The sequence below is a fragment of the Pollicipes pollicipes genome, unplaced genomic scaffold, assembly GCF_011947565.3.
Source record: "Pollicipes pollicipes isolate AB1234 unplaced genomic scaffold, Ppol_2.1 Scaffold_3087;HRSCAF=3621_pilon_pilon_pilon, whole genome shotgun sequence".
In the NCBI taxonomy this organism is placed as follows: domain Eukaryota; kingdom Metazoa; phylum Arthropoda; class Thecostraca; order Pollicipedomorpha; family Pollicipedidae; genus Pollicipes; species Pollicipes pollicipes.
The window spans coordinates 38,205,311-38,217,647 of record NW_023596225.1 but is presented as its reverse complement, the minus strand read 5'-3'; the positions used below and the strand labels follow the sequence as shown (position 1 = coordinate 38,217,647).

Sequence of the window (12,337 nt, the reverse complement as noted above, 5' to 3'; positions counted from 1 at the left end):
TTGCAAATTTGGAAAATTGATAATAAAAAAACAAACAGAAAGGCGCATGGCGCTCGTCGTTACAGCTTCAATATGTAGCGCCAGCGACCTTGAGCCATGTTAGCGCTCAAGGTCATGGCACCGCCGGGATTCAAACCCAGTCGCCACGGCACACGCAAGGGTGTCAACTGCTCTACACCATTTAGTCATTGCGCCTCCAAAATTAATTATCTCTGGTGACATCCATGATATAATTCGGCTTCAAAGCTAATTGTCTCCGGTGACACCTAGGACATGATTTGGTAACGCCATCAGATCCATCGCACTATGGGATGTTTGAATATTTCATGTTCACATGTCTGGCTATTTGTGTTCGGTTAAAGTAGGACTTTTTATTGTCAAGAGTTAAGACTTGCCAATTTCATTGCAGACGGTAAATATTGTCAGCCCAGGAAACATGAAAGTTGCATCACTTATTGGAAGGATTGACCAGTTACACGTGTATATTCAATGTTAATGCACTGTGATTCATATTTACTATTTTGCTGATCTATGCGTTATACTGCCCGCGCCACTCGGTGTGCAACGTTCTGAATTCTGGAGGAAGCCTGCCTAGGTTGTTACCTTACAGTTGAAACACAAGATTGTAATTACCTTAAAGTTGGCTACAGCTTACAGTTGAAACACAAGATTGTAATTAAGTGCAAGTCTCAACTCGCAAAAGCATGTGTGACTTGGTTTAGCGGAATAGCATTCAAAATGAACTCATTTGGCAGCATCGACCCAGCGTGGTCTGGTCCTGTGACGCGCGAACACTGCGTCACTAATGTCGCGCGTGCTCGACGTAAGGCGATGTTTATGCCGTGTGGCATAGCCTTTGCATAAAGCTACAGAGCAACTATTTACTACTATGCTTATTGTTATGTCATTTTTTGTAATTTCTTATGCATTATTATCTACCTAATGCGTCCTCAGGCCTATGCGCCGCCATTGCTGCATAAGAAGCCGCTTCGAAATCAGACGTGTGGCACCACCACAAAGCGCAGAGAAGCGTCAGATAGTTAACGAGCAGATGAGAGGGTTAACGCACCTCTGGCCTCCGACAGCCATGGTAAGCTTTGTTGTAAAACTGTTGGGAGTCGAGGACAATGGTGTGAATCGAATGACTCGCGTCCACTGATATTGATGAATTGCGCTTTTATGGATAGTTTTAACAAAATTCTTAACTGAGCGGAATGCTTGGTTGGTTTAATGAAACAGCAATGCGATATGTTGTAAACGGCCGCAAAATGCATGACAGCACACACTTAAGGCAGTTAAGCCCATGGGCTATTCTGATATCTAACATCGGGGCCAGTCTTAAGCTTTCAACGTAAAGCGCCATGGGCAAAAAAATGTGATGCATTTCAATGAGTAAAAGCATAACGAAACCCCCCAGAAGCACAAGACATTTGACATCCACAAGGGTGACACACAACTCTGTTCAAATGAACAACTTCGGTGCAAGGCCGTGATCGCATTCTGGGTGTTCGGACAGGCAACAACACACCTGCCTTCAAGCCGAACCGAGATGCAGCGCAACGGCTACCCGCTATGCCCACTCACAAACAGTTATCCCTCACACACCCCGCAACTGCCCAGCGTTCCTTCAAGATCAAGCCAGACCGGGGCTTGCAACGGCGCGTGACACGCCGCATGCAGCTCGTCCCGAGCGTTGACGGGTCGGCCGTCGGCGGCGGTGGCGGCCGCGGGTCTCGCCGCACGCGACTCACCAGGTGCGGCGGTCCCGTCAGCGTGTGCGTCTTGCCGCTGCCCGTCTGGCCGTAGCAGAAGATCGTGCACGGATAGCCGGCCACCGCCATCTCCACCATACGCTTGGCGCCTGCCGGGAGCTCGTGTCAGCGGGGAGGCGGACGCTCTTACGTCACGTGCCTGCACGTCACACGTCATCGTCACCTGTTACTCCGGGTGGGGAGCGAGCCTGGAGCGTGCTCCGCCGGCTTCTGGACAGTTGTTCCGAGTGGGCTTTATAACGTGATCTTGGCATATCTAAGCGGCATCCGAGTTGGCCTTTAAATATGTTGTTGGCATTTGAGTTTGTGCAGACCATGAACACGACACCGACCAAGGGGCAGGGCAGTCATGCAGCAGGGGTGGATGAGTTACGTTGACAGTGGAATCGCGTGTAGTCTTTACGCTCGTTAAACGGCCACGCGCTACATCACTGGTGAACACGGACATCCGGCTACGAAAGAATTGGCCCGCCAAGTTGGGGTCCAAGTTCATTTCATTGATGAATCATTCCAACAAGTGGCTTCTTGTTTGATTAGGTGCAAGTGCAAAAGCAGCACAAGTCCATTATTAGATGACAACATCACGGTCATATTGGTATATTTTCCGTTATTCCTTCGGTCACAGACTTCGTGAAAAACACGATCATAAATCGTCAAAACATGTTACACAACGGCAGGCACATCGTCCAGTACGCTAAGAAGTGCCTTGCGTGCGTGAGAGGCGGTGATGACCGGCGACAGGTCGCTCCATGATGAGGCCGCGCGATCGAAGAAGCCCTTCGTGCCACAGACAAGCAGAGAGCTGGCAGATCGAGAACGTCCGCCGCCGCCGCCCTGGGTGGTACTGGCACCCGTGCTAAATACACATAAGTGCAACATATGCTCCTGGTCCAAACTGCATCCTCTTGTCAGGATTTTTTAACGCTACAACAACTTTTCAAAGTTTTGATCCTAGCACTTGCCCCACGGAAAGTGGATACCAGGCGACAGCAACTATATTTGGCGCTCATTAGTGCGTAGAGTTTCGGTGGAAGGCAATGGAAAAAGTGATTATCGCTCCGTTGTTTGATTTGTTGCGGTGGTTGGGAAACTGCCTCCTAAATCCTCTGTCCTCTCTGGAAAAATAAGATCGGAAGCTTTTTTTGCAGAGCCCAATCTCCTCGAGCAAATAATGTCCTCGCAATGCTACACATAGAGGTGTGCGCAATGGCTTAACTGGGACGATTCAGGGCTTACACGTGAGTTAGCCGGTTTCTACTACATGCTGAAAGCTATGGCTACCGGGAGTAGCAATGTGGCTTGTAGCTGGTGCTCTGTGCAGGTACTGTGCTGCACCCTTTGAATGGATTGAGCCTACGTTTGAAGAACACTTTGCAAACTGAATTGCTTTCTTTGAGTGAGGCGAGTGGGCGCAGAATGACCATCGTACTCGACGCGCTCGACAACATCAATATGCAAAAATAACTAGGCGAAGTTTGTGGTCGCGAAAAGAGTTAAAACCTCTAATAAATTGAGAAAAAGGAAACATGTCCCCTTTCTTCGGCACACGGAGCGCCCAGACGCTTACTGAAATTACTACGGTCGTTGTGGATACCAATATAGAGGTCGAGCTTAGCCCACAGGTTTCCTCAGATATATTGCGGAGCACGGATTAGACGATCGGCGAAAAGAAAATAGACGTATGAATATATGTATATATATATATATATATGTATAATTATTATATATACACATCATATATATATATATATATATATATATATACATCTATGTGTGCATTTTACCGGGCTGCACGGCGTTTCAGCAGGCTCGTACGACAGACACTGGCAGCGGGGAACGTAACCACAGGGATGGCAGCCGCTACCGAACCAGCGAGATCGCCACCTCGACCGGCAATCTCAGCATAATCCCGTGCAGCGGTGATGTTTCACTCGGGAAGCAGTGGGAGCGAAGCCAGGTGTCACAGGCCTCGCAGGTCTGAGCACAGTCGCCTGCAGGCATCATGCATAAGAGAGTGCGGCATCGTTAGCACACCCCATCGTCCAGCGGCGCCGGTGTGCCGACATCAGTTCGGTCCGAGCGAAGCCCAGTGTTACGTCCGCATCCCGCCAGGCCCGGCGCGAGCTCCTTGGCACGTGGCGCGCGCTGGGTCAGTCAGCCACACAGACGCCACGGCCGCACACGCACCCCGGGCTGCCAGCGCATGCGTGTGTTATGCGAGGGCAAAGCTATGTCGACTTTCATCTCTGTGGGTGCCACGGCGCCCTTCGCGAGCGCGGAACGAGTCAGGAGGCTCAGCCAGCACTGATGAAGAGGCAGCCCAGCCGAGACTACCGAAAGCCAGCAGAGAACAGAAGAGGCAGCCCAGCCGACACTACCGAAAGCCAGCAGAGAACAGAAGAGGCAGCCCAGCCGAGACTACCGAAAGCCAGCAGAGGACGTCGGCGAAGCGAGCGACACATGCAGAGCTACACTGTATGAAGAGCTGCGAACTCCGACACGAACCGGAATGATTGAGTACATCCTCCTGGGTGGCCTCCGGCTCAAACAGAATATTGAATCGAAACTGCTTGGACTTGATGTTCGCAGCTGGCGGCTCCAGCTGTGAACAAGGCACGAGCTGTGACAATGCCGGATCTCCGGGCGGATCGTGGCAGTTTGGACGTCCGATGTCAGCAGCCGATCCCAGAGCCCGCATACTGTCGGCGAGTGACCCTGCAGGATGCGTAGTATGCTTTTGGGATGCACGCACACATTTGCTAGCGACATTTTTCTGGCTCATGAGACCCCTGGTTTTGCTAGCCGCGCTACGGGCATCGGCTGCTAACTTCGGAAGCACGCGGTACAGGACACGTTACCTGAGTGCAGTATCACGTCCTCTTGGCTGGCATCCGGGCCCAGACATATGTTATACCTGAATGGTTTAGGTTTGGAGCCGTTGCCCTCGTTGAGCTGCAACGTGGGCACGATACACCTTACGACAGACACACAATCGTCGCCGTTCAATTAAGAGCAGGGTTACAGGCCGAGTGAGCATCATTTGAGATTCATGGCAATTTTTTAACATGGGCGTCCCGGCACCGACCTGCCGACACACTTTCTAGAAACAAATACTCTTTTTTTGCAACCGTAGAGTACCGTCGACGAGTAGTGAAGGGGTGGCGGGCAGCGTAGCATTACGCGAAGCGGTAACTGGAAATCCGGGTGGATTCGCCATTGATATTAAACACATTTTCACACTCGCTCATTGATATGTTTTTCATATTCGCTTGACGAGAGGTTCCCCATAGACCTCCCCAAAAGCTCAGCTAGCTAGAGCCACCCAGAAAACGTCATTGGAAAACACCTGTTAAAATGTATGAGGTGGATTTGTATAAACACCGTTAAATATAACCTTCCACGTGTCATACGACGTCAAATGAGTAAAATTCGCATGTTTACGGCATTCTTGTTATCTCAAAAATTAATCATGGTAAAACCATGCGGAAGGCGGTGCTCAAGAGCGCTTGGCAAACTATCATATGGATGCTATTGGAAATCGACACATATAGCCTGCGATGTAATTTTAATTCAAAGGAGAGAAGGTGATTGTTGCACTGGCCTGTACGGCTATATCAGCAGCTAAACAAGCACATCAATTTTTTCAAAGGATTGGCCACGCTTTCCTGTGGTCCCCATGGGACTTCGCTCCCCCTCCCCCCCCCCCCCCTCCCACATCACAAAGAGTCTCCGAATTTCGATCACTTACCTGAGGCGAAATCACCTAAAAAATTCGTCATTTCATATATACCGAACTCCTTCATGTGTAATTGTATGGTCACGTTAGTAGCCAACCAAATATGTCAGGGGTACGCGCAAGTTTGTTGTGGTAAAGGATTAGTCTTATTTGAGCTGTCCTCGATGGTAGTTGTAACGCACAATGTGTCGCGTGTCTCAAAAAGGTGACCTAAATGAACCGTAACCATCTAAATATATATGTGAGTTAGATGTTCAGATTTCCATCAGTCGACCATTTAAAACATGATAATCAGGCAGCTGAACTACAATTTTGTTGTACGCTGAAGCGGAACAATTCATTTCCACATCGTGTTTGTATACTTCTATGCAGTCACATATGCAGATGATACATACATACCAGATGTGGCGGACGACCCGTAACTCGGCGCCGTAAGTCTAGGTCATAGCCTCAAGGTCAAATGAATATCCGTGATTTTAACGAATGTGTACCAGACGAGGCAGACGACCAGTAACTCGGCGTCGCAAGTCTAGGTCATAGCCTCAAGGTCAAATGAACATACGTGATATTGACGAATGCACCAGATGCGGTGCATTCGATGCACCAGATCAGCAGCAATACTTCAGCACCGCCCTCATCGTTCACACTGGTTTGATTACGGGCATGTTGAACAATTATTGTTGTTGCCTTAAACTTACATCGGTTCAGTGGCGACGGATCTCACTGCAGGTATTGTCCAATGAGAAGCGGACGTTAGTTGCTGTCAAGAACCACCTATGTTACCAAAATTGAAAAAACGGGTGTAAGGAAGAAGGTCCTCCCCTTTTGACCGCGCGGGCCTGGACCGATCTCCGGGATTTCGTGAAGGGGATGCACAGTCACTAGCCAGGGCCGCAGACAGAGTCACGTTAGGGCGCCGCAGTTAACCAGGGGGCCCTGCTGGTGACAGGCAGCATGAAGTCCAGTCCTGCACATCACCCCAAAAATGATCCGTTGGCTTTACCCCACTTTTTTCGCGACATCAACTGCTACTTTTATTTTTTATGTTGAGGTTATTCAACAGAAAGGCCAGAAGATAACAGAGGATACAATTCCACTTACGTCTAGAAGTGAACCAAATGAAAGCAACCAGGGCCTTTGGCCTTCGCTTTTAAACAATAGCAGCCAGGGTCATTTGCGGATTTTCTCGGGGTTAAACAAGAACCTTGAGCGGCACGTGGACTGAACGCCAGCGCAGACCGACGCGGGGTCCAAACGTGCATCGACATGTCCACCCCTCGTTCGCCAGGACAAGTTGATAGTTTCTTCAGCACCAATCGGCGAAAAATTGAATACAAAAATGTTGGGCATGTGCCCTCGTGGTCTAAAGGAAATAACACCGGCACCCGGCGTTGCAGTTTCCACAGACCGCGCGCCGTTTGCCCCGCAGGGATATTTATCGCGACGGTCAACGGGTGGGTGAAAATGACTATGTCTTAAATTGTGTGCTTTGAGACGGTGAATAAAATCAGATCTTGTACGTGTAGAAGTCATCTCAAGTCGTACATTTTACCCGCGCGATTTTTAGATTGATTCTGGGAATGAATAAGCACGAACAGCGCCACAAACTCATGACGCAATGCCGTAATTTTTATTGCTCGTGTTGCTGTAACTGGTGATTCCGCTCAGAGAATCAACTTCGAAATCGTAAGGGTGGCACTTCCTGGTCAGGATCTGAAGGGACATTCCGTCACAGCCCGGGTCCTAAGCAGCTTTCATTTCGGCGATACAGGTCCGGGCCGCCCTGGTCAATACAGAGGTCCTCAGAGGGACACATCATACACCGGTCCACTCCCTGATGCAGCAGGCCATCTGACCGGGGAATCTGGCACCGGATCGACGCAGGGCGGTCGCTGACGTAAAAGGATCCCTTACCGACGCATGGGGTCTAATACAATTGGCACCAAGGGACCAATGCGGCTTACCCACCCCTGGTTGAAACGACGCGAAGGGACACACGTTCGGCGCTGGAGCCTCTGGCGGATGCGAGGCCTTTCCGCCGTCTCATTACCAATGCTAACCCTCGCACTGTCATATTCCACATCCCCTTTGATTGCTTCCATCCGCGTTGCATTGTTCGGCCGGGCTCAAACTGATTGCAAAACAGGTTCACTTGAGGCTATGACCTAGACTGACTGCGCAGAGTTACGGGTCGTCCGCCGCATCTGGCACATTCGTCAAAATCACGGATATTCATTTGACCTTGAGGCTATGACCTAAACTTACGGCGCCGAGTTACGGGTCGTCCGCCGCATCTGGTACATTCGTCAGAATCACGGAGATTCATTTGGCCTTGAGGCTATGACCTGGACTTACAGCGCCGAGTTACGGGTCGCCCGCCGCATCTGGTACATTTGTCAGAATCGCAAAGATTAATTTGACCTTGAGGCTATGACCTAGACTTACGGTGCCGAGTTACGGGTCGTCCGCCGCATCTGGTACGCTAGTCAGAATCACGAATATTCATTTGATGCACCCATCTGCTGTATGCCGCCGTAAAGGTCCGTTCACGAACTCGATTTAGATATATATATATATATATATATATATATATATATATATATGTGCATTCGGTGTTGCTTAACTGGATAATACACTTTCGTTACCACCATTTCGGCGAAGAAAACGACAGCGTCAATCCATTCTGCATGTTCTTAATACTTTCTCTTCCTTCAAAAAATGGACAAAGTTTCCCTGCGATTGTCGGTGCTTCCCTTCGATACCTTCCATTATTCAGGCGAGCTGTTGATAAAAACCAAGTTGGTTACGTGAGTTGGTTACGTTACTGTGAGCATACGCCGTAAACAGCGAGTGTTTTAGCCTCTCCAAAATATATGGTTTCCATCATTGATCCCTGAAATCATTAATGATCTATGCCCACTGCTGGATGGCTGACATTACAAACTTCGCTTGATTTAATCATCCAAGCGCTTGCTACTCATGTGTTCCACGTCAGTCAAGAACCGGTTAGAAAATTGGTTCCAGACTAGCAATGCATCCTTCCACGGATTATTGGTTATCTTGCTACTTAAATATTTCAAAATGCAGCCCTCTTATCCCAAATGCAGCTCGAGTTGCTGGAATGGAGGATGTAACCTCCAGCTATAGTCCACGGTTCTGTGGATGTGAGGTCTCTCTTCATCAGTCATATTTAGAGTGCTGCCACGTTTTTTTTCTTCAAATTTGCCACGTTCCCTCCATTAAGAGCATCAGGAAGAAAGCCCCTCTTCTCACTTACCCCTCCGATCGTTCAGTGTTAATTAGAAAATCCGTTTTATAATCGTTTTAAACGTCATCACATCGTTCGAGGCACTTTGTAACTAGATCCTAGAAGCGTGAGATATGAGAATGGGGAGTCAGGGATACAATGTCGGGTTTTGTCACCGGGATTTCGACAAATGCCTGCCAAAAAATGCCCAAAATGTTACGCAAAATGGTTTTAAGTACCCCAATAATGTCTCAAAGTTGGCGTAACTGGTAACAAATACTGACGGTCCAGGTAGCTCTCACGCTCATTTTGGTTGCTCTAAGAAAGTGGACGCATAACTAAGATTGATAGAAGAAGTGGAGAGTGGCATCTCTGGTGGAAAAGTTGTGTTCTATACGAATAGTTCCGAACCAACGATGTCCCTTTGCTGACATTCACTAAGGTAATTTCGATATCACTGCAAGAGTAATGTTTCCGAGGATCACATGCAGCTGGTGCAATGGTAAAGCACTACATTCTGCCCCGCCTCGGAATTCGCTCGCTCCGTTTACTTCCACGGTATGCTACGGCCGTCGAAGAGCGATGCCGAATCACGCATGGTAGTAGGGCTTGGGCTCATAGCATTCACGACACGTATATGCTACTCACCATCAGCTGGCCTTGTCCTGGAAAGGTGATGATGCTGTCATCACCGCGTTTATTTTCCCTCTCATTCAGGGGCCGCACTCTGCAAAAGGTCACCGGAAAATAATTCTTAGCCTTGTTTTACAAGCCGCAAACATTCGTCCATTTTGATAGAATGCATGGGCACACACAATTTGGTTTTGTTTCGTCTAATGCATTCATGTGTGGTCGTCGACAAGTGACACCTGATTGCGGACAAAGCCCAACTCAATGAGGGTTCCCACGCAAGCCAGCAAATATACGCCTTTAAAGTGGCGCGCGGATCACTTTTTACCAAGGCATGCTAAACCGCAATAGTATGTGGTGCGATACTGCCGACACTATGGGGCTGTAGGCACACGTGGAAATGACCGATGCCCGTGCGTGTTGACAAGTGACATAACATCATAACATATGGTAATAACATAGCATACATGACATAACAACATAACATACAACATAAAAACCTACAACAGCGTAACATAACATAACATAACATATAGCTACGTAAATGATCGAATGCATGAGTGACAATGAGCCTAGTCAAACCACGACTCGTTCTGTTTTTCGACTAGATTTTCATTTTCATTTTTGACCAGATTTTCATTTCATTTTCGAGTGACCAGACGGCGTATATTTAGCATTGTTGATCTATTCTTCCCACCAAAATTGTCACGCAAAAACAAGATGCAGTGTTTTATGCTAAATGCTTTGTTGTAAGTTCAGATGACTGACATGGAATGATTTGGATCTGAATGAAGAAAAGGTTTCTGATTTCTAAGCCAACAGTGCAATCCTGAAGCCCTCTCACTGTGTGCTGGTTGCAAAGCTAGGTAGCCGTTACTATTGGTGCTACAGTGCCCCAAAACTTTATGAAAATCTTGCCCAGCAAGGTGTGACGTACACAATTTCAGCATAACGATTCCGGAGTAGGGTTGATCGGGTATTAGTCAGGGCTTCGGTTGTCATCCGATTTGTCCCGATCGGTCCATTGGATACTGAATTAGAAGCTGTTTTTTCCCCTTCCAAATCGCTCACGACCCCCATTCCTGTGTATTTGACCCTACACTGTACCCCAGGGGCAAAAGTGCGCGCCCTTCTGCAGCACAGAGGACAAGTATCTACAAGAAGGCAAGACAAGAAGACAAGAAGACAAGAAGCATCTGTGATGCTTAGTGGTATGGTGGAGTTTATTTGAAACTGCAGGTTTTTAATAAAAGGGTGACGGTCAACTGCAAACAGCCAAGAGCGTTGGAGGTGGAAGTGAACGAGGGCGGCTTGCGAGGAAATTGAATATCTGTCCACAGGCATTTGTCATTGCGCCCCTGCAAACAAATGACATTTTAACGCCCATCTTGGTTCCCTGTAATGATGGGGTTCCATTTAAGAACATTGACAAGGAGGTGACCTAAGAACTGCATTTCCCTATCCATATATCTCGCAAGAATCATAGAATTGCTCTATCGTAAAACATTCCTGCGTTCGGACTTGGTTTCCTTTGCCGGGTGCGAAATAGGCCCTCGCCAAAAATTCCACACTAAGAACATGTTCCAAAGACCATTTTTGTCATGTTCCTTTCACAATTACAACCAGCAATACGGCCCCAGCCCAACGGAGCCACAGATCGTGAAGACCGGACCCTGCCTTTGACCGCCAGCCACACCAATCGATAATACAGCAAGATGTTTGGCGGCGTCTAGTCTCAGAGGCACGTGAGACAGTCGGTAAAGGACAAGCACCGGCGGTTCGGGCGCTCGGCGCAGGGCCGCCAGGTACTTGTATCTGCTGGCGGGGACGGAGGAGCCCGGCCGCGCGCCGCCGACGCTGCCTTCGTCCCACTACCACTCGCCTGACTACCACGTTGATGTTTGTCGCAGTCGTCGGCGTCATCTAGCGAGCCGATCGAGCCGTTGATGGACTTGCCGAGGGAGTTTGCGCTGCCGCGATTGCTGCGGAACGGAGCAGTGTGAGCGCTACTGGAGGCAGGACACAGTCGGGACAGCGAAATGTCTGCTGTTGATCAGCGAACCTAGCCGGCAGTAGCAGACATCACTCAGCTGCCGCCGCTTTATGAAGGTACCCTCCAGATGTCGACCACAGTTGCCTTACACCAAATGTCACGCAGTATCTGTGTAAACGTGAAACAACATTCTATATTGTGCAGGCCCTTGGGCGGGATTCCAGGTCAACTAGATTACCCGGTTGTCTCAGCTGAGACAATCAAGTACCACACAAGCTGCTCATAAACACGAGGTGGGCATAACCTCGCCAAAATCACATGGAACAATCTAAGTCTCCCCTGTCCTCAACCATTTTCTACACAAGATAAAATGTACCAGCGCTGCGTCAAGTTTGTGAGTCGGACCAACTCGTGCCGTACCCGACACATCACCGGCCTGTCAGAACATGTCGATGGACGCAGAGCTGTCGCCGCGCAGGCCAGCGGCCGCTGCCAGCCGGCCCGGCAGCGGCCACCAAGGCGCCTCACCTGCCCGCGAGCCGGGCAGCGTGCTCTCAGCCGCTGAAGGTAGCCGAGCGGCGCACGCCATCGCCGCCGCCGGTCGAGCCGCGCTCCCCGCTCTGGCTCCGGGACGTGCGCTCGGTGATCACGCCCATGTTAGCCGCCGGATCGCAGCCCCTCCATCGCGCGCGACCGTCACCGACCGCCAATCACACCTGGACAGGAATGCCGCGTCGGAAGCCACGGCCAGCTAGTGCGCATGCGCCGCGGTTAATCAATCAACAGTGTCCTGTGAAATCGCGTGGGGTGTTGGGAGGGTCCATTCAGTGGCCTCCCCTGCGCAGTGCAATGAATAAAACAGGCCTGAAGTCGATACTAGAACGGTCCGGGATCGTGCATGCGATGTGCGGTCGATGCCGGTTGGAACAGGGTCACAGTGACTCACTGCCGGGTGGTCG

The 12,337-nt window shown here is 49.6% G+C and overlaps 1 protein-coding gene across 1 annotated transcript in view; it reads right to left on the bottom strand.

Annotated features, from left to right (window-relative positions):
- The window catches only part of LOC119090111 (kinesin-like protein KIF12), a 34,745-nt gene extending 25,260 nt beyond the window's left edge, over window positions 1–9,485 (bottom strand). The window contains exons 1-3 of the mRNA XM_037212906.1: window positions 9,404–9,485; window positions 4,278–4,374; window positions 1,752–1,861 (exon numbers count right to left, since the gene is read on the bottom strand). Of these exons, the coding sequence (XP_037068801.1) occupies window positions 1,752–1,861; window positions 4,278–4,374; window positions 9,404–9,406 (210 nt within the window). The 5' untranslated portion in view covers window positions 9,407–9,485. The remainder of the gene's footprint in view (window positions 1–1,751; window positions 1,862–4,277; window positions 4,375–9,403) is intronic.
- Between the last annotated feature and the right edge of the window lie 2,852 nt (window positions 9,486–12,337).